The 23,370-nt window shown below is 40.4% G+C and overlaps 1 protein-coding gene and 1 pseudogene across 3 annotated transcripts in view; both read right to left on the bottom strand.

Annotated features, from left to right (window-relative positions):
* Window positions 1-23,370, bottom strand: part of GGCT (gamma-glutamylcyclotransferase) — a 54,474-nt gene that overhangs the window by 5,693 nt on the left and 25,411 nt on the right. For 2 of the 3 annotated variants that reach the window (XM_032483773.1, XM_032483774.1), the window contains exon 2: window positions 1,938-2,102. In XM_032483773.1, the coding sequence (XP_032339664.1) occupies window positions 1,938-2,078 (141 nt within the window). In that variant the 5' untranslated portion in view covers window positions 2,079-2,102. Of the gene's footprint in view, window positions 1-1,937; window positions 2,103-2,222; window positions 2,345-23,370 lie in introns of those variants that run through there. The other variant, XM_006185484.3, reaches the window with a different exon arrangement.
* Window positions 18,711-19,349, bottom strand: LOC106729720 (annotated as a pseudogene).

Genomic DNA, 23,370 nt, shown 5'->3' with positions numbered 1-23,370 from the left:
GCTACCACTCCAAGGTACCATCATCTTTAGTGTGGACTACTACAAAAACTTCCTAACTGAGCTCCCAACATCTTTCCAATCCATTTTCCACAGCAACCAGAATGAACTTTCAAAGATGTAAATCTGGCATTTCATTTGCCTAAATTCGGCCGAGGTCTTCTCACTGCTTTCAAGATAAAAACCCACGTCTTCTTTGGCTTCTGTGGTCCTGTAACATGTGGCCCTTCCCGACCTCTCTGGTCCCCACGCTACATCCTCCTCACACACTAAATTCCAGCCACGCTAGCTAGAAGATCCAGGCTTTTTCTTTCCCGAGGTCTTTTGTACCTTCTATTCCTTCTATTTGTTTGCTCCTCCCCTCTCCCCAGTCATTTAGATCTCAGCTTAAAAATCACATTTTCAGGAATGGTTTTACTGAGCATCCTGGTTAGGTTGGGTCCCCAAGTCATATACTCCGATAGCATCCTATGTGTCTCCTTTAAAAAAGAGGGGAGCTTTTTTTTCAGAGCAGTTTTAGGTTCAGAGCAAAATTGAGAGGAAGGTGCAACGTGTTTCCTTTTAAGACCAACCATATTTGTGACTGAATAATCGTTTGTTTGATAGCTCTTCACTTCATCCCAACTATAAACATCTGAACTTCTTTCCCACATTTGGAGAATTCCTTACCTTATGAGTTTGGGGAGTAGAAAGTGCCAGAGCCCACCTCCCATTTTTGAAATTTCAAATGCCAGAAGTTGGTTCTCCCAGCTTTGCTTGAAGTCAGGGCATGGGTACATGGCCAAGACAGCCAGTCAGAACACCCACCTAGGGCTCCGAATTAGAAGCTAGTGACCCAGGACAGCAGAAACTCCACCCTGGTGGTGGCGGCCACATTTGGGTTTCAGGAACCGCAGGGAGTAGTGGCAGTGGCAGGCAGGGTCCAGAGCAGGCGATGCTGGATGCAGGGTCCATGCTTACCAAGTTCAGCGGTGGTGCAGCAGCAGCCTCCTGGGCTGGTTCTGTCTGATACCGGTTGTGCTACAGCTCCCTTTATGCCTGTCTGTTTTGTCAGCTTTGTGGTCCTACCTTCCTGGTCATTCTGTGAGCTCTTCAGCGGCCTTTCAACACATTCTTTTTCTGCTTAAATCAGCCGCTTCTGTTGCTTGCAACTAAGAACCCTGACAACAATAGCAGAGACCATGTTTGTCTGGTTCAATAATGTCAGAAGGCTTTGTATGTACTTTGTTTGCTTGTCTCTCCTATAGACTGGGAGGTCCTGAAAGTAGAGAACTTAACTGCGTTATCTTTGTGTCTGCAGGTTAAGTGCTGTAAGAATATGTGCTAAAGGAATAAATGGACTGTACTGAGCGCACTGATTTTTACCAAGGTGCGCGATGGTTCATTCAGCCTCTTGACTTAACTGAGCACAGCCCTTACTATAAATAAGACAGGGCTCCAGCTTTCAGGCTCTCTCAGATCTGGAACAAAAGGCAGGGAAACGGGTTTTTACAAAAACCAGGCGACAAGTCCTGGAGCAAAGTTAGGTACAGAACAGAAAGCATTCTGATTCCCTGTCTTGGGGCAGAAATGGCTTCTCAGAGGGACCAACCGAATGGATTCTGTGCTGATGTCCCCAAGTCAGAGGACACCAGAGAGGAGGTGGGATCTGGGCAGAACCAGCAGCTGGTGGGCATATCAGGAAGGGGAGCTCAGGGCAGCCTGGGAGGCACAGGTGCGGGAGGCACAGCACCGCTCAGCAGGTGTCCAGCATAGAACCAAGGGCCAGTGGGGCGGCCTGGGTCCTGCAGGGGACCTGATGTGCTCTGATCAGAAAGAGCTGCATTCCTGGCCCAGTGCTGCCGACGCGCGGTCCTGAGAAAGAGACTTCTCGAAATCCTGACCCCCTCGTCTGCAGAGGCGGCACAGGACGTCGCAGCGGCCGGGCAGGGAGCACTGACCTGCAGGCAGGCCACGCAGCAGAACGCGGCGGAGGGGTTTCGAAGGTGGATCCGCTCCGTCAGCAGGTTGCTGCCGTAGGCGAAGTAGAGAAAACTCTCCTCTTCCTGGTTCCGGAGGGCCTCGCCGCTCACGTTCGCCATGTCCCACCGGACGTCTGCACGGACCTAGGGTCGGTAGCAGAAGTGTGAGGAGAGGACGATGAGCACAGCGCGGTGGCCGATGACCAGTCCAGGGACCGCGGCGCCGCCGCACCCGAGGTTAGGGGAAAGGCGGGAAGCTGGTACCAGGTGAGTCGGCTGGGAGCACTTTGCTGATAGGTTGCCAGGACTCAACGCTGTGAGTTGCCCCCCTCTGATTGGTCAGCTCACCCTCTTCTCTTTGCTCGCTGCTTGGACTCTGTAATACTCTGCCCTGAGTCGACCGGGGGCTGATTCCTCATTGAATACGCTTCTCAGTTATCCCGCCCTTGTCCTCAAGGTTCCCTCTGATTGGCGGGTGGGCGGGCACTACGCGGGGTGGGGGTCAGGTCCTGCAAGCTCTGTTTCAAGGTCTTGGCGCGCCGGTCCTAGATCGGCTTTCTCACCTTTGGGTGGAGCGTGTGTGGTTCCCTGGCTGTGTGTGCTCTTGAGGGAGTTTTCAGCAGATGTGAGGGGAAACCGCGGCTCTGGCCACGCCCCTGACACCAGACGGTACTCTCATCTGGCAGCTCTCCCGCTTCCTGCCCTCTGGGTTTGGAGGAGTCAGGACCGGTCTGTTCACCCCACACGCTGGTTCCCGCACCCTTAGCCCTGATCGTCTCCCTGAGACCTTTACTAAGCACCCTTGTCTTCCTGGAGAAGCTATTGTGAGTGTCAGGGGCTCCCTTCCCTGATGGAAGTAGTGTGTCCGGTCAAATCCCGACGCTGCTGTTTACTGGACACCTCGGGTACCTCTCAACTCCGTTTCCTCCTTTTAAAATAGAAATCATAACATAACTTGATCACAAGTTATATAACATAAAGTGTGATTCCCCTGCCTCATAGGATTGGAGTAAGTATTAAAAGTAATTTTGTTAAATGTTATTAGGTGCAAAAGCTCCAGTGTAAATATAAAGAAGGATAATAACAATGACATAAAAACTCTATGTTATTAACACGAAATGAAACCGTTAATATGAACCCAGGTCCTAGAAACAATGACTATACTTGGCACCCAGATTTTGATCTCTACCACTTCCTACTAAAAGGTACTAGAGCTCCTTGGAGAAATGGCTGATGCCAGGTCAAGCGCTGGGAAATAATAGGAGCATTTGGAACATCTTTTGACAGAAAGTCAGGAGGTATTAAAAAACAAGGTCGTTTGAAAAGGACGCAGAAGCCGGCTTGAAGGAATGCCTACTGGCCAAAGTTAGAACAATTTGAGCATCAAAAATAATAACCGCAACTGCTTTAAAATGTCAAGCATATAAAATTCATTTCCCCAGAAGAGTAAACCAAATGTAAAATACAACAATTTTTTAAAACTTCCTTTGCCATACTGCTGGTAGTGACTATTACATGAACTCTTTACTCCAAAAAGTGGTGATTTAAGAAAATAAACATTTTTCCTGCTTTTCTAGTTGCAGCTGTATTTCAGGGTAACCAAATGGCCCCAGCTGATGAGGAAACTTCTCTTTACAAAAGTATGCCAGCTAAATAATGTAAAAATGAATGACAGAATTAGAAATTCACCATTTTGCATTCCCTAAAAATAATTGATTCATGCCAGGGTCATCAATGAAACCAATTGGTAAAAGTGAGATAGAGAACAGGATATTCACATAAAGACAAATTGTCCCCCAGGGATTACTTGCCAGTAATCAGGGGAAAACCACAATGAAGAAATCTGGTCCCCTCCCACCTTAACCTAGATTGATCTTATCATCTCTAAAATTGGACCAATCTGCCATTATGTGTCCCCTGATGTGGTACAATAAGAAGCACCAGCATCATTTGTGAAGTATTGTTTCCAAAAATCTTTAACCTCAGTATAATCAAGCAAAAACTACAAAGATAGAAGGAAATAATTAGAAAACTCCAGAACAAATGCTGAGATATCGTGCAGAACAAATGGTTGTCTCTTAAATTAACTCAGTGTCATAAAAAAGAGAAAAAAAAAAAAAAAGAAGAATAAAGCAGTACTGAGGGAGGGCTGTTTTAATTAAAAGAAACCTAAGAAACAAAATAACCAAATGCAATGGTTTGTCTTTGATCCTGGTTTAATAAACCAGATATAAAAGATATTTGGGGGACAAGTGAAGAAATCTGAATACAGACTACAACATGAGATGATATTAGACAATTTTGTATAGATCTGATAATGGCATCGTGCTTATGTAGAAAAATGTCTCTTTTTAGACACACATATTAGTGGATTTAGGGCTAAAACGTTTGATATCTACATTTGTAAAGAATTCAGAAGAATTAAAATATGAAAAGTGTTCAACATTAAACTGAGTGTGTATATGGATACTTATTCTATTTTTCTATATATTTGAACACTTTCATGTTAAAAAGTAAAAAGAATAAAAAGAAAAATGGTGATATTTGTAAAGCACTTGACATATAGGAGCACTCAATAAGCAGTAACTTTATTGTTATATAATCTGCAGATAGGAAGGTTCAGACCGTCTCCTGCTCCCCAAACATCAAGGCAGAACTTGACATACATATTTGGTCATTTCAGTGAGCAAGTTGCTTTTCTTGGCAAGATAGCAGTCTAATGCAGCAAGAATTCCCAAGATCTCTGCTTCGGAGCACTACTTTTTAAAATGTCCTTCTGTGGTTTAAACTGCTTTTAGACATTTAAAATGAATTTATTATTTAATGATTTTTTAAGGTATTTGACTTCTTTTCTTATACTTCTCACTGATTGCTTAATTTTATGGTGACTGATTTTTCTCAATACCGTTTTGTGAAAATTTTCGGAAGTGAAGCATTGATGTTTCCTTAAACACTGAAAATTTTTTCTACCCCCGTGAAGCAGTTTATTTAGCTTCCCCATGTAGACTGCAATGTACTGACCCCTGTTGGCCAACAAGAGGCAGCAGACAGCAAGAGTTTTTGTTGTTATCACATTTAACCAAAGCCTGGTTAACATTAGTTAACATTCACTGAGTGCTTATTAAATGCCAGGCACTAGTCTAAATTCGTACATATATGAGCTCATTCAACCCTGAAAATGGCTCTGTGCAGAAACTACTAATATTCTCCTTACTTGACAGTTGAGGAAACTGAGATGCAGTAGGTTAACTAACTTGCCCCAGGTTGTAGTTAGCGATGACTGAAGCAGAGATTAAGCAGTCTGAGTCTAGAGTCATTGCTGGGTGTTGCTTCCTAAATTTCTCGAATTGTAAAGCCCTCATGGTCTTGATATATAACTGGTTATTAATAACTCACTTTCAAGTACAATCTCTATCTTATTTATAAGGATATTATGAAATAATAATACTATCATTCGGTCAGTTGATAATAAGGATAATGAATTGGTCAGATTTCTTCCAAATGCCGTCTTTTAATCCAGTAGACTTAAAGTCTTTTGTTGTATCATTAAAATTTTTGAGCACACACACTACATATATAATAATATATATCAAAAATATATGATGTAATATCCACAAAATTGGAATTTTAGAAATGAGTATTTTAACTGTCATGTCAATGCAAAACAGAAGTGTAGAGCAAAATTAATTATAAATAATGGTGGATAAAAATCCATTTCTTTTTCTTAATCTCTTTTTTTAATTGAAGTATAGTCAGTCACAATGTGGCAATTTCTGGTGTACAGCACAATGTCCCAGTCATGCATATATACATATATTAATTTACATATTCTTTTTCATTAAAGGTAATTACAAGATGTTGAATATAGTTGCCTGTGCTATACAGAAGAAATTTGTTTTTTATCTATTTTTTTATATAGTGGTTAACATTTGCAAATCTCAAACTTCCAAATTTATCCCCTTCACTCCCTCTCCCCAGGTAACCATAAGATTGTTTACTGTCTGCAAGTTTGTTTCTGTTTTGTAGATGAGTTCATTAGTGTCTTTTTTTTTAATTCCACATATGAGTGATATCATATGGTATAAAAATCCTATTTCAAATAGTCATGCAAATTTCCATTTTCTAGCTAACTTGGTAAAATCGTATTAGATCATCATTTTTATGTCATTATGGAGGTGAGAAAAGCTTGTTCCAAAGTTAGAAATATCAGCTCTGTCCCTTTCCTTTTTCTTTTCTTGCGCTTGCAAGCTTCAGTCTAGTTCTTTGCAGAAATCTTTGTGAGAATTAGTTAGTTCTCTGGAAATCCACTTAACCAAGCAAATTAAGTAAATCACAAGACACAGAAAGTGAATGAACGAGGGCCAGTGCCACCTTCAGTCCCCCTGGGGAAGGCACTCCCACCCCTCCCCAGGATACCTCACATCTCTTATGAGACAGATGATGACTGTCTGACTGACTGTGGGTTCTAAGTACTACAGTAAAATAAAATTCTTAATAAAAAAAAAAAAAGGAACCTGCTAATTCTAGTTTTCTTCTGTGAGAATTTAAACTTGAGTCTGAAAGGATTAGGTTACTCTCTGGATGCCTAGACTGTAGCTTGTAACATTCTGAGCTGGTCTCAGCCACGTTGACACAGACAGAATGAGAAGAGGAAGGTGACTGAGTGACAGAGAGTAGACCACAGCCTAAGGGGAGACAGGAGATTAGAGAAATCTGAGTCTGGAGCTGTTACCAAGATCCAGTTACCAAGGTCTGGTTTTCACTAGATAATCTCATACCTCTTTTACTCCAAACCACTCTGCTTATGAAGTAAAAGATTCTTATTAAGTATAAATACATCATGTGGGAAGCAGCATGTTTAATCCCAGAATAATATTTTAGAGTGTGTCTTGAAGACTTCTAGCTCCCAAAATATTTTGCCCTGCCTGTATTATTTTAAATAAATATGTTAGTGACCTAAGGAAGAGAGAAATCATTATCAATTATAGGTGGTCCCAGGTTACACCGGCAGTATGAAATAAACACCAACCTCCAACAACTACAAGGATGTGGTGTAAGCAGTTATTGAGAATTCTGTCATTGCCTAAAACGTAAAATGAGTTACCTCTGACTGATCTCTGCTCTCTTTCCAATCCTACATCCAATTAATAGGTATGATCTGTGGCTACTCCCTTGTTCTCACCCTCCGCTGCATTCCCACACTCCCCTCCCTCTGCCTAGTGTCTTGATCGCACACCTGGTTGACTGCAACAGCCTCCTGGCTGGTTTCCCTGACTCTGTTTTTCTCTGGAGATGGGGTAAGGGTGTGAAACACATGAAGACAGGACAGAAGTGGGTCTGGGGATTGGTAAGTAGTTCAATTGCAATAGAGCAATGGATTTATATCAGGAAATGGGAGATAAGTCTGGACATTTAGCATAGTTTATGGGAGGGCCCTGAATTTTGCAGTCAAAAGTTCACACTCTTTGGTGGTCAAAGGGGAGACATTTTTTACTTTTGAGCAGAGAGGGGCTCTCCCGTACCTTTGGAAACTTGTGTTCTTGTGGCTGTGTCTAGGCTGAACTGGGAGGGAGGGAGGGAGGGAGGGAGGGAGGAGGCTGGATACAAGTTCACTGCAACAGGCAAGGGTGTGAAAGCCTGAACTGCAGCAGTAGTTACGGGGCCGGGGGTGGGGGGTGGGGGGTGGCAATGAAGGGATGCCAAGGAGCGGAGTCATAGTCTTTCAGTTTGTTTTTATTGTGTCACTCCTTTGCGCAGAAACCTTTAGAGGCTGCCTGCTGTTTATCACTTTTTCAAGTTCAAGCTCTTGTGCAAGCCTCTGTTATTTGACCCCATTCTGTCTGTCTGGTCTGATTTCTCAGTTGATAGTAAGCCCACTGTGGGCAGGGACCACACCTTTTATTTCTGTACGCCTGCAGTGCTGACCCCAGCGGAGGTCAATAACAATCCTTGCTGAGCGATTCAACCAGAGGCAGAAGCTCCCTACCCTTTGCACAGGCTCCCAGATCTTTTTCCCTCTATTATTTTTTTCCAGGTTCCCTTGACTTACTGAGAGGCACTTCAGCGCTAATGGAAGATTTTAAAATCTATACTAATGCTTTAACATACGGAATCCTGTGTAAATTTTATTAGCCATGGTGGTATTTATATTGCCTCTCAGCTTATGGTCTGACACATGACAGGGAAGCATGCCAGAATATGTTAAATCCAAAATGCTTTGGGGGAAAAATAGTAAAATTTCATGAGGCAATAATTTCTCAGTAATTTGACAGGTAATCTGTATTCTGGTTTTGAGATTAACCCTGAAAAGCAGTTTCAATAAAGTTTATCATTTAGTGTGTGGGTAAATGGTCTCCTTTGATATCTCTATGTTTGTATCTACAACTATACACTTTGGAAAGGCCCACATCAAACTGTTAATGGTGCTTACCTGTGGGAAGGGAAATGGAAGTGGAATGGGAACAAGTTGAACAAAAAACTACTATCTTTTCATTCTGTATTCTTTTTTTTTTTTTTTTTGCCTATTTGAACATGTATTCTTGTATAATTTTTATTATTTAAAAATACATTTATTATTAAATTCATCTCTTATGGAATTTTAAGTCAATATCCAGAGATCTAATGTCACAAGGATAAAAAGAGGGCAATGACTAAATAAATTGCCTAAAGAGAAAACTGAATCAGCAAATATATTTCCAAGTAGGTCTATCTCTCAACATATCAATCAGATAATTAGGCCAGATCAAGTCAGCCTTGCTCTGTGGGAGGATATGATCTCATCCCGTGAGGCCCAAAGCTGCAGGATCTCGCGGTGCCTATCTGGATGCTCCCTCTTTGCCCTTTGAGATGTCCATAGATACAAGAACCAGAATATTTCCCTAATCTGGTTTTGAAGAAGGCCACGCATATGTTCTAGGACAATGACATGCTAGACCCTACTGCCAACCTTAAATCACTTCCAGAAGGTCCTGGAAATATAACAATTCAGCTATCTCCATGCCATTTCCCGTAGGAACATTAGATCCAGAGGTACCATTCTCAAGACTGACTACTGTTAAGGTTAAAGTCTGACAAATTGCATCGTAATATATTCGTTTTCTCAGCTTACATGTCCTTGTTATTTGTAACACTTTAAATTCAGCTGAAATTAAAATGTAAAAAGCAAATTTGCTTTACGTTTTTTACTGTTAGTAAGAGGAGTAATATAAGTAATAACACTTTAGAATGTAATTTATTTAAATGAAAATCCCAATGTTTCCCTTGATGATAGACCTCATTCTTTTCTTCCTAGAAAGAAATTTAAACACAGTAAATTCTTAATATCATGTATAGTAATTAGATGAGATCCAAGCTCTTCTTAAGTCGCCATAAGAAGCCTGGCTTTGGAAGGAGGGCCTGGTTTAAGCATTTGGAAACATTTTCGGAAAGTGAGAACTATGCTTGAGTTCTCTGCTCAATTAATGTTCCCAGGATTCATGTTTTCGTCTATTCAACAATATTTAACTGATAATTAACTCTTCTCAGAAACTTACACTCAAATGAAGCTGGTTTACTTGACTAGAATACAACTCTGGGTATTTCAAAATCTTTCCAGAAGAGCTGATCTAGTGCTGGTGTCAACCTTTTTTCTTCTTCATTATTTTCTGCTTTCACATGGGTACAACACATCCCAATAATAGAGCTACCAAAAGGCATCTCTACTTATTGTCTTTGTTAAACGCTTATTGGCTGAGAAGACAACAGACACTCTATACAGCTGAGTAACAGAAACTCAAATGGCTCACTGACCATGAACAGTATTCATGGGAGAAATAGGTATGTTTTGTGTATAGAGAAGAAACTTGCTTCAGTAAGTCATTCTCTAAGCTTCCTGTGGGTAGTGCATTTTATATGCATCTTTTCCCAGTGCGTTAAAAACTATGTGTCAAGCTAGCTAAATCATAGGAACCATTTGATTTGCCCTACAATGCCACAAAATTGTAGTGGCAAAATTTTATTTCCATGACCCAACAATTCCACTCCTGGAATATATACCCAAATATACTCAAATACTTCTACATGAATGTTCCCAGCAGTACTATTCACAATAGCCAAAAGGTGGAAACAACACAAAGTCCATCAGGGGATAAACACACGGTGGTGCACCCATACAACAGGACCTCTTTCAGACATAAAAGGGAATGATGTTGGTGCTACATCCACATGCTACAGTGTGGATAAACGTAAGAAAAACATTATGGTATTTGAAAGAAGCCAGACACAGAGGGTCACATATTGTATGATTCCACTTATATGAGATAGCCAGAATAGGTAAACCCATAGAAACAGAAAGCTGATTGGTGGTTACTGGGGCTGGGGGGAGCAGGGAATGGGGACTTACTACTTAATGGGTAGGTTTTATTTTCAAACTGTCTTGGAACTAGCAAGAGGTGGTGGTTGCACAACATTGTGAACGTATCTCATGTCACTGAAATTTTCATTTTGAAATGGTTAGTTTTATGTTATGTGAATTTCACTTCAATAAGAAAAATTGCAAAAAAAAAAAAAAAAACCCCACAAACTTTTATTTCCTGGAGTTTCCAAGAGTTTCTGATTAGTGGTTGTGAAAAGTAACAGGAGAACGTTGGTAGATAGCTTGGACATCAAATTCCTTTGATCTGAAGTGGGGGTGAGGAGTTTATGGATTTGATATGTCTCCCTAACAGGACACTCCTATTGCCATGTACACTGCATTCAAGGAATGTGAGACCCTTACCATTTTGAAAGGGATGGTGCCAGAACCCTGCCCCTTGTAGGTGCTCAGTGGATGTTGTGAGAAGCGAAAGTCAGCCATCACTAAGATGCTGCTCCTTCCCTGGAACGTCTTTTTTACTTTTTTACTGTGTCCAGTGCTTCATTAATGATGAGGAATGTTCAGAATCATAAATATACGTGAAAAGCAGTATTTCCCCAAGTATGCTCTGTGGGACATGGACCCCACCAGACGGTCCCCCATTCAAAAACAGCTTCTGTGGTCAAATGAGCTGGAAACAATTATATTCTCTATTTCCTCTTGGAGATCCACGATGGCCTCTACTACACGAAGAAATCTGAGAATGCTTGTAGTACAGAAACCTCACGAGCTCTGTTTACTTCTGACTGCCCCAAACCATTATGGTCACAGAATCCCTTTAATGTGGAAAGCATATTACTGAGAGTGAGGGGTAGGCTGCTCTGTGTTAACAGTCTGGCCTTGGTTTAAGATGATTGTTCAGTTCTTGAAGAATCATATTCAATAAAATCCGAAATTATCCAGAAAATTGAAGACAAGCAGTGGTGGGTTAGCCAGAAAGGGAAGATTCTAAATCTTTGTACTGCTCTGGTTACCACTGCCTGGCTTTGTGGATAATAACATTTTCTCATGGGATTGACTTACCAAAATGTTGCATGGCTTTGCTGATTAAATACCTGATAATCAAGAATTATGTATGAAAATACTCACTAACCTCTATTAAATGCAGTAATGGTTGCAAGCTGGTGAAAATAAGAATTTGATTGCAAGGCTGAGGACCAACGTGATGGAATCCAAAATTCTCAATTAAACTAGAAAAAGATTGGGCTCCTTGGCTCTATTTCCTATCCTCTTTACTGTGTTCCTTCTTCATTCCTTTAAGATTGTCAAAGCAGTTTACAGGCTTAATAGAACAGGCTGGACAACTTATGGAAACATACCTAATTAGCAATGGTAACAGTGGCAGGTGTTATTAAGCCAGTAGCTTCTTGAAACAAAATGCTTGAGCTTAGTCATTAAAACATTTTACTAAGTGTCAGTGTTGATTCACATTTTCTGATGCAAATGAGTTCTTTCTAAAGTCCAATTTGGAGGAAACTGTTGGCTTACTGAGTTCTACTCCTTGGTGTAATATGATTTTCCATGCTGTCAAGTAATTAAATTTTTTCTCAATATGTGTATAATCACTAATGAATTGATGATGACAAATTAGATTATTATATCTGTTGGTTCCAAGTCCTTCTGCCAGTCTGATTATTGTGCACAGTATCTGATGGGTTCCTGAACGGCTCCAAAGAGGACAAATAACAGTAAGCACTAGTCTGGCATTGAACAAGGGGTGCTTTCTGAGTTTTCAGCCAGAGGAAGGTTTAGAGGTAATAGGGAGCCCATTTTTAGGAAGACTATCTTCCATCTGGCTGAGACATTATAAGAAATTAAAATACCTCTGAGGAAAAAACTCAAAACACATCTTTTTTTTTTCTTGAATTAATTTCATCCACTCTGTTAAAAATAATCCCTTTTATACAATTGTTCTGCATCTAACTTTGCCAACCTATCACTGCCTAGGGAACAAAAGCAAAAATAAACCCAGAAGACTGAAACCCAGCAAAACATTGGTTATTATTAATACTAGCAAATTAGGATTAGACTGGAATCCTGCTAAAAACAAGACCTGTGAGTTCTGGGCTGCCTATAAATACTTTTCCTACTTTCCTTTCCTGGAAAACTCTTACTTGTTCAAGATCAAAACAAATGTTACTTCCTCTATCAAACCATTCCTAATGTCCAGGTGGATACAGTGCTCTATATTTATAATACTTGATTTGTTTTTTTTACTGTTGCCCTAAAACCATTTTAATTATTTGTTAACACACTTCCTCCCCCTACTAGACTATGATGCCCATGGAGGGCAGGATTTCAACAGAAATTTATTGAGTGTCTACTATGTGCCAACAAGCCATTCTGCTACTCCTTAAGACCACAGAATTCATTTTTTTTTCCTCATCGCTTAGTACATGCCTGTCCCATTACTGAGTAGGCACTCAATAATGAGTTGCTAAATAAAACAGAATAACTGAGTGAAAGGATGAATGAATGAATTGATTCTATTGTGTAATATAGAAAAATACCAATTTTGCAGTGTAGTTTCAGTTTCCCAATTTGAAAACAGAATCAATAGAGAGAGGCATTAAGCTCCTAAGGACAGCAGGATCTGTCATTTTACAAGGGGATGCAGTGATTCAATTCCTGGTAGGTCTTTGGGTCTAGAGACCAGGGCTATAACTTTGGGAGGGGGCAGTCCTAGCCTGTCTCTTCTATGTGCTGGAGCTCCGTCCTGTTTTGAGATAAAGATGGATAGCTAGCTAAATAAGAACTCCCAGGGCTCCCTTGCTAATAACCAGGGAGGAGGGGATAATGGGGAAATGGACCAAGGAGGAAAGAATAATGCAAATGAGATATTCAAAGACTGTAGGTTTTCCCCTTATGCTTGCTTCCCCTATGCTTGCTGCAGAGTCCACAAGGCTTGTTGGTATTTCTCTTGTAATATTTCCCTCTGAGTCTATCCCTCTTCCTAAATAAAGTGCTAGGCTCTATATGGCTGTTGCAAATCATTTTTGCTGGCAAGGAGTACTTTTCCAAGGTGAGCCTGAGCCAACCTCAGCCCTGAACTCATCAGCAGCAGTCTAGCAGTCTGCCCACACAGGCAGTCCCTGGGGCTGGCCCAGACAGGCCGCAATGTCTCTGAATTTCACACTCGAGATGAAGGCTCACTGCATGGAGTCTGATCTATTTCCAATAGCAGGTGTGATTTCTGCAGCTGGATTTGGCATAAAGAGAGGCACAAAAGAAAACCATGAATCTTACTTGTGTTCCTAGTCAATTCTCCTGCCTATTTTTTTTTTACACGGCTCTTCCATTCCCTTGCCAATCTCATCCAGCTACCTCGTGGTCAGCAAATAACATGCCTTGTGTTTTAATTTTAAGAGAAAATAGAGGCATCGGGCATCTACCTTTTCGCCTTTCCATATCATGCATATCCTCACCTATGATTCTCCAATTTCCTTCTGCCTCAGAGTAAGAAGGTGTGTTCGTTTTCTGTTGCTGGGTAACAAATTATCCCCAGGTTTAATAGCTTAAAAGAACAAATGATTATTATCTTACAGTTCCCATGAGTCAGGAATTTTAAAGTAGCTTAATTGGGAGAGCTTGGCTCAGGGTCTTTCATGAAGGTGCAGTTAAAATGTCAGCTGGGCTACACTCATGGGAAAGCCTGTCTGGGGCTAGGAGACCAACTTCCAAGATGGATCGCTCACACGGCTGTTGGCAGGAAGCCTGAATCCCTTACCACATGGGCCTCGTCACTGAATTGCATGTTCTCATGAAATATCACCTGGCTTCCCCCAGAATGAGTGACCCAAGAGAACAAGTATGGAAGGCACCACGCCTTCTGTAACTTACTCTCAAAGTTGCACGTCGTCACTCCCACCACATTCTATTAGTTAGAGGTGGTTCACTAAGTGCCACCTACACTCAAAGGCAGAGGATTTACGCTCCATCTTGAAGGAAGGGGGATCAAAGACTTCATGGACATCTTTTAGAACCAGTACACAGGGATCCCTCTTCCTTTTCAGGGCTAATTCCTCCACCTATGAACTTGATTCCATCCTTTCCTACCTGGATTTGGCCAATCAATTATGCTCTTTCTTAATCTCTTAATAGTAGATCCAGTTAATATGTCCTGGTCACTGTGCCAAGCACTTCATTAAGTAGATAATCTCACTTAATACATACTGGCAACTCCATGAGGTAGGGGAATGATTACCCTGCTTTTACAAGTGAGTAGACCAAGGCTCAGAGGGTTTAAGTGAGGTGTCAGGCTCAGAGAACTAGTAAGTAGAAAAGTCACTACTTAAACCCCACCCTTACTGACTCCACAGCTGTGTCCTCCTCCTCTAATCTACCCTAGACTGCCCCACATGGACCTTTAGTCTCTGCCTCTCCATCAGCTTCTTAGCTTTCAAAGCTCAACTCTTCCTCATATAGAAATTACCTTCCTTTAAATCCAGTTTGAGTGAAAAATGTTGCCTCCCCATATCAGTAAACAAAGGATGTTGCAGCCATCAAGCCACTACAGCGGCCCTCAATGGTGAGCCCTGAGGGAACTCACGATGGAGATAAACTGGCTGCCTGCTGCCAAGCACTCAGCCTCTGCAGCCACCCTCAGTGGTGCCCCCTGAGGGGCCTCAGGATGTGAAAGAAGATGATACTGGCCCTAGATAGCTACAGTGCATATCAAAGGAATGATTTCAATGAGCCCAGACTCTTGCATCCTCCCACACACAGAAAAGTGCTAAATTCATTAACTTGGGCTATCTAGTTTTCTTTAATTAACAGTAATCTTTTGATGTTCCCAATACCCGGTCTTTGTTGCAAAAACCACTGTGTATCCTGGCTCCTCCCTTACCTCTTCAGAGAAGTCCCTCAGAGCTATTCTGAGAGGCTGACTTCCAGGTTTGAAGTCCTCAGAAAATCCGTCAAATAAAATATAATTCTCAGCTTTTAGGTTGTGCATTTTTTTTCAGTCGACACTTGCCTCATCTCAAGTTTCATCACATCTTCCCATTTTGTAAAGTAGTGGTCAGCAAACAGTTCCCACATCCACACTCCCACAGCCATCCAGTTCTGCACTTACTAATTTAGTGAAATGATTAACCAGCGACTTCCTAATTTCCAAATCCAATCCTTCCTTTTCAGCCCACATTCTGCTGTATTTCATCAATTCTAAGATGCACAGTTTTCAGCATTTCTGAAGTTAAGGTGTCTTAAAAATCAACAGCACTTCGCATGTGATAGAATAAATTTCTTTGCTCCTCTTTAATTCCATCCCATGGCTCGGTCCCTTCTCCTGGAAATCCCCCAGTCCTGTGCCAGACACCCCTGTGAACAGGCTCCCCAATTCCCCTCTGATAGCTCTATTCCATCCTCTTTATTGGCTCCTCTTCCTCAGACAACCCTCAGATGGTGGTGTAGATAATTTGGTCGAACAGGGGAGCCAAATTTGCTACCCCAAAATATCTCTTTGGCATGAAGATTATTTTGAGTTGAAAACAATCAAGGCTCAAAAGACTCACGAAGAACTATTGACCTACTCCCTAACTGCCTAAAGAGTGTAGACAGAGGACCTGTTCCGGGAAGAGAACTATCACCATAGTAACTACAGTATGAACTCCACGAGTAAACTGAGAGGAACCTAGCAAACTCTATTTGTTAAAATTCCTCTCTGTGTCCCACTGTCTCTGCATGACCCAGCAAACATTTGTTTACCAGACACTTGCTTTTCCATCTTCATGTGAATTACCTTCTTCCCCTTTGAGGTCCCAAACCACAACCCTCAACATCCTCTTTTGTCTTCAGTGAAAGGTGATATTTAAGGTGAGGATGTTGGTCATTTTGGACAGTTACTCAGTTTTCCTGGGGCTTTTCCATGTATATGTTATTAAACTTTGGTTTGATTTTTTCCTGTTAATCTGTGCCAAGTCAATTTCATTCTTAGACCAACCAGAAGAACATTTCTTCCTCCTCGACAGTGGTGATTCACCGTCTTTACCTTATGAATTACTGAGGAATCTATTACAAAATTGTCCACACATGTTAATAACTCTTAATTTCTGCCCCAGCCTCCATCTTTTTCCTTTTTCTCCTGTATGTTCTACAAGTACCACAAACAGAATGTTCCAAACAACCCCTTTCCAGAACAGCCTCCCTGCTTTCACTCCCTATCTTGGATGTTGACATCACCCACCTCAAAGACTATCTCAGAGACATTTAGTTTAGATTAAAGCACAGCTGACACTTACTCATGTTTAAGGGAGATCAGTGGTTTACAGATTGCCGCCAAACAGGCAAAGCAGGGTTTATAGGGGGAACATTCTCAGTCAAGGGAGCAATGACAAAACTTTCTGTTTTGTCCCTGGGCACGCTGATTGGCTAAAAACTACCAAGGGGGCAATTTGCAACCAAGCAGACTGCATTAGTACCAGGGAAGGCAATTTTAGTTATTTGTAATTTTTCCAAGGAATCGTGTGATTCAGCTGCAGAGTAGCTGGTGATACGCTCATCTTTCATACCGGCTGCTGAGGTCCTTCCTTTGGTGTCTACAACGTGGTTGAGCTGGAACTTTATAAATGCTCACTCCCATCTTGTGATCAAACTCAGATCCAAGACCATGGCTGCTATGAAGAATTTCATGTCTTCTTGATGTGGTATCATCCACTAGATGTTGGTTTGAGCTAACAGCTTATAGTAATATTTAAACAGCGGGATATCACATATTGAATGTACTCAAGAAATACGAGAATAATTACAAATGTAATAAACATTTGAAACCATTTATATCCAGTTTCCTAGTTGGCCTAGACCTAACCAGGAGAATAAGTCTCAGTCTTTTTTTTCTCCCTCACATTCCTTGAATTCCTGTGAGGCTTTTGTAGATTTTAGGAACAGCAGTTAATGGTTGGGGGCCTAGGTTCAGCAAAGACATATACAGATATGTTAGGAGGTCTTATTAGCGGGGTCTAAAGACAGACGGTCCAACCACTTGTTGGAAAAATTGGCAGCCATTGCGGTGGTTTGAGACAGGTAAATAATGAGGGCATTCAAAGAGTTTATGGGAAAGAGACAGCTAAGGGAAAGGCAAAACCAACCATGGCAGTCACTTTATAATCGAATACCTTGACCCACACAAAAGAAGAGAAGTAATAAAAGGAGACAAGTGATAAACTGTTAAATCCTAATCACAGATCTCAACCTAAAAGTCTTGCATAGACACTTGAGTAGCTACCCATTTTCGGAGCTGTGTGCTTATAAAAGCTTTTTACTGACTGATCCTTAAGGTTATCTACCTCCAGTGGGACTGGATGTCCAGGTTGTAGAGTCATTAGTGACTTTATCCTGGAAATCATAAATCCATGAGTATATACCCTAGAGATTAAGAGCAATATTTGTGGCTGAGTGTACTCGACATGACCTTTCCAAAGCTGATGCCTAGGCATCCTCAGCACGCTGTCTCCTGGTTTTGTATTATATAGGGTTGTGTCTGATGTTGTCTCTTTCGAAGTACAGCTTATAGCTGTTGGGCACGTGTCTGTGTGCATATCAGTTCTGACAATAGCTGACAAGACTGAAACATGACAAGGTAAAGTCTGTTGGAGAAGGAGTTAATCTGAGCCTCACTAGTTTTCCTGTATGAATTTCATATGGTGAGAGTTTGAGGTTATGTGGTGTACATCACATTATCATTAAGGCGAAGAATAGAACTTCAGACCACAGAAGGTTAAGCTCTCCTAAAAATTTAGACAGTTTTGACTTTACAATATCATTAGTTTGATTTACCTTTCTAGAAGCATATGGACAAGGATGGTTCTGTTTTATCTGGAGATTCTACATAACCACTTAAAGTACGGAACCTGTAAAGTGAGTTCCTCCATCCAGGTGAAAAAAAAAAAAAAGAAATCTTAAGTTTTCTTGTATTAGTTAAAGCATTATCCTTTTCATAGAAGAAAGGTTTTGTTCCAAAAAGAAAAATTGCAGGCAATTACTGAAACACATTTAAGGATTTGTCACTTGGGCAATAGAATAAGTCTGTACACTTTCAAGTGATTCTTAAGATGAGATTCCGAGGTTTGCCCTAACTTTGTAGTTTTTTTCCCCTAGATTTTGAAAATGATAGATTAAGGAAACTTCAGCTACCCCTTGAGCCTTGGGTAAAATTCCCCTAACCACGTTTCTGTATTTTGGACTGATTCATCCTTGGCATCCTAGATGCTTCCATAGAACAAACGTAATAAACGTCTGGGGATGCACTTGGGCGCCACCAGGTGGCCATGTTGGGAAGTCCAAAACTCAAAGCTCTGCGTGAGTTTTTTTTCCCCCTCCAAAACAATAGAGCTTTTATTGTCTCCTTAAAATATCATAAATGAATCTGAAGATTCATCTGGCATCTTGCTGTTTCTGTAGCTGGACAACTTAAGTCTTATTCATCAGCCTGCTGAACTGTTCCTTTTTCAGAAACATAGATACCATCCAAAAATTTTCTAATATCCTTGTTTTTAACTGTCGTGGCTTGCTGAATCAAAGCAGCTGAATTTGATACCAGTTCAATGTCATTTCCCTCAAGAATTAACTCATCTTTCTGAGCCTGAAATGCTAAACAAGGAACACCTGGCCTCATCTGACCCCCTGAGGATGTATTTTGCACCCAAGAAATTTCAGATTTCAACAAGAGAACCATTCTCCTGAGTGGCGGCTTTGATCGGGGAAGTGAGCATACACAGACCTCAGCTTGTAACGGAACCCTTGATCCTGTTCTGTACACGGCTGCAGGTAGTGCGAACAGCAGCCAGTTCTTTTCTATTTCCCCACATCTGTCAGCCAGGAGCCTCTTCTTTTTCTTTCCAAGGAGACTGAGTTCTACACTGATGTGACTGAAGTCCCTCTGCAGGGTGCCTCTGGGGCACTGCACAATAACTGTGCATCACTTCAAAGTGATATCGACATTTTCTGGAATGTCGACAGTCTGATTGCTGAGAATGGTCTTCATTGTTGCAGTAGATGCGGCAAAGAGCTCTGCGTGAGAGTTTTGATACGGTCACTATCTCTTTCCCTTCTGTAGGGGTAGATCATTGTATTTGAAAAAAAGTCCTTCGGGGTTGATGAAATCACATCAAATAACTCTCCTGGGAAAATCGGTAAGGGCTGGTTGTTTTGTGTAGCAGAGGGCTCGGGCATTCCCTTTAGCTTCAAAAGTATTACTGGTATATATTTATAGTAGTATTTAAAAGATGATATTCCTTTCAGATGTTGTCTTGTCTTGAATAAGTCATTCATCCATTCATTTTCCATTTTTTGATTCAGGTGCTTGAGGAAGTTAGAAAACCCATTTGCTTTCATACTGTACTGAGACCCTGAACAACCCAAAGGCACATCTACTGTCAGCAAGGGGTTTTTGAATTCTTAAATCTTTAACAAGATGGTGTGCTCTTGTTAGGCAGCAGAGAGTTCAGCAGTTACAGCCTATGCCGCACAGAATGTACTTTGATTATTTTAAAGAACCATGAAAAAATAATACATCAGTGTTGGCCAAGGGACTACCAGTCAGGGTAGGGAATGTTGAGTTTGAAGAGCTGTTCAGCAGTCATGCGATTCACTTCTCTTAGGAGGGGCAGGTAGGTGGGTTTCCTTAGGTTGGATTACTGAGTTTGGAGTTGTGCTTGACAATTATGTGGGAGTAGACAATGAAAAAATGCTGTAGGCAAAATGCGACTATCACACATTGTTTTGAAGCAATTATGTTTGAACAGCAAATCTTATGAGAGCAGTGAGTGAGAAGGGAGCCAGAATAATGCCTGCTCAGGCTTAACTACTTGCGCCACAGCGACAAAGTGGCTAAACCTACCTAAGACAGGCCGTAGGCCAGTGATGAGTCTGTAGCTTTCACCTAAGCACTTTTAAAGCACAACTTGCCTTTTCCTGGGCAAACAATACAAAGGATTTAGCGTGGTTAGGTTGCCCAAAGTCAGGAGTTGCTATACAATGTCTGCTTAGGAAAGGAAAAGGCCTATTTAACATTTGGCTCCAAAGGGACGGGCCCTGGAACATGTGTTTTAGGTGGCTTTTGTAGTGATTGAGCTAAAGGAAATGTGGGAAGACCGAACAGGCTAATTATCTGTAGCATGTCTCCTTGAGATGGTGAGGAGGGTTATCAGGTGAGACAGAACATACCTAAAGATCAGAACGTAAGTGATAGGGGCCTGAAGATAAGAAAATTATTATAATCTTTGTCTGATGGACAATTTAAAATAAAAAACAGTAATAAGTAACAATAATTATTAGGAATCCTAACTTTCAGAAGTGAAGAATTTTTGTTTAAAGATGATTCAAGGAAGGGAGGGTGATAGCTGAGTGGCAGAGCACATTCTTAGCAGGCACATGTTCCTGGGTTCAAGTCCCAATACCTCCACTTAAAAACTAAAATTAAAATAAAATTAAAAAAAGATTCAAAAGCATGACCGAAGATCATTCTTTTTCTGAATTATGTCATTCACAAACTTTATTTGTTTACTAATTCATATGCCTATATATATTTATACATGCACATAAAATTAAGTGGTAAATATATAGCTTTATAAAAAAAGACATATCACATTGAACTTACCATTTCAATAAAACTCCAGCAATTTCCTTGAAAGCCCAACAAAACATATCCATCACCTTACATATTTGCTTGTCTTTGCAACTACTGTTTGAATACTTATTTTATTACAACTTTTACCAAAGAAATTAACTTCTATTCCCTCTCAGGCATGGAGTCAACAGGAAAGGAAGCAACGGAGCATAGTCTGACATCAGGTACTTAGCGGACCACAGCCCCCCAAGGATGCCTGCTTTTGTACCATCAGCTCACTTTCATTCATTCTGCACGTCCTGAACAGAGTGAATGGTATCCTGTATGCCAATATGGCCCAAAGGCATTTGTACATCCTTATTAATCTGCTAACTGATGGTCACTCTCTAAAGAATAAAAACAGGAGGCAAGGGCAGACATATTAAGATTATGCTTCCTTGTTTTTGCATTCCCTATTGTTTAGGATTTTGATCTGCTAAGAAATTGGGCATCCAAAGGTTATTTATTAATTAACTCAATTAGTCCAGGGTCTCAAAGTCAGTTTAGGATCTTGGTGTTATGATTTAAGTTGATGTTACATAATAATGTAGTCACTGATGACAGCAAAGATTGTCAGACAGACAACATTATGAAATTTATAGACAGTGGAAGTGGAGTAACTAGTTCTAAACAGTTACTGTCTGAAATTCTTAAGAGCAAATCTTTTTCAAAGGTATAATTCTGGGTAGTTAGATATATGCATTTCTTAACATTTTTATATTATTAAACAATTAGTAATGTAAACTTAAATGAAGAGCAAGATTAGTAAAAGATTTAGGGAGTCCAGATTTAGGCTTTTCATGAATAAACAAATCCAGGTTTTACAAAAGCTAGAATATTAGCTAGCATTTTTTATCCTGTTAAAAACAGGGAAGACATACTATTGTTTTCAAATGAAAATTGTCAAACCAGTAGATTTAAAGTGTATGGAATGAAACCCTCCTAACACTGTTGGTGGGAATGTAGTTTGGTGCAGTTATTATGGAAAACAGTATGAAGATTCTTCAAAAAAACTAAAAATAGACTTACTATATGATCCAGCAATCCCACTCCTGAGCATATATCCAGAGGAAACTAATTTGAAAAGATATATGCAACTCAATGTTCATAGCAGCACTATTTACAATAGTCCAGACACGGAAACAACCTAAATGTCCTTCGACAGATGACTGGATAAAGAAATTGTGGTATATTTATACAATGGAATACTACTCAGCCATAAAAAAGAATAAAATAATGCCATTTGCAGCAACATGGATGGACCTGGAGATCATCATTCTAAGCAAAGTAAGCCAGAAAGAGAAAGAAAAATACTATATATCACTCATGTGGAATCTAAAAAAAGAAAAAAATGAACTTATTTACAAAACAGAAAGAGACTCATAGAAATAGAAAACAAACTTATGGTTACCAGAGGGGAAAGGGGGTGGGAAGGGGTAAATTGGGAGTTTGATATTTGCAGATACTAGCTACTATATATAAAATAAACAAGTTTATTTCAATATCTATATTCAATATCTTATAGTAACCTATAAAAAGAATATGAAAAGGAATATATGTATGAATGACATACTATGCTGTACATTAGAAATTGACACATTGTAAAGACTATACTTCAATTTAAAAAAATTTAAAAAAAAACAAAGTGTATGGAATGAAATCTTTTTCTTTTCTTGAATTCTTTTGTATCTGTATGAAAGAGGATTTGCCTTTGTACGTCAATCAAAATAGAAGGTGCTTTCATTTAAAAAGCTTTATAATGCAATTTATAAACTCTCTGGAGGTCAGCAAAGATCCACCAATCTATTTGTTTCAGGAAGTATTTATACCTTATATTTGTCAGGGTTCTCCAGAGAAACAGAGCCAATAGGATGTAGACATATATAGACAGAGATTTAGTGTAAGGAATTGGCTCCACAATTATGGATGCTCCAAGTCCAGATCTGCAGTGTGGGTAGCAGGCTGGAGACTCAGGAGAGTTGATGGTGCAGATGAGGTCTGAAGACAGTCTGCTGGTAAACTCCCTCTTGCTCAGGGAGGTCAGTCTTTTGGTCTATTCAGGTCTTCAACTGACTGGATGAGGCCCACCACATTATGGTGGGCAATCCAGATTTAAATATTAATCTCATTCCAAAACACCCTCTAAGTCAACACAAAATTAACCATCGCATACCGTGCAATGAAAAAGTCTTATCAAACTCTCAGGAAAGCTAGGTAATTAGAGAGGGATGTAGAGCTGAATTTCTATTTTACGAAATGCTATGTTTTCCATACTTGTTCTGTTCATTTGTGAGTTGAGCTAGAGGTTCACCTTTAAGGTTTATTAACACCTTACTGTTGGCTCACAAAGCTTTACCTCATATCTTGACATCGCTCATTTGCATATATTTCTATAAAACTTTCTTATTTCTTTTACA

This window comes from Camelus ferus, chromosome 7 (genome assembly GCF_009834535.1).
Source record: "Camelus ferus isolate YT-003-E chromosome 7, BCGSAC_Cfer_1.0, whole genome shotgun sequence".
NCBI classification, from domain to species: Eukaryota; Metazoa; Chordata; class Mammalia; order Artiodactyla; family Camelidae; genus Camelus; species Camelus ferus.
This window is presented reverse-complemented; position numbering and strand designations above follow the sequence as displayed.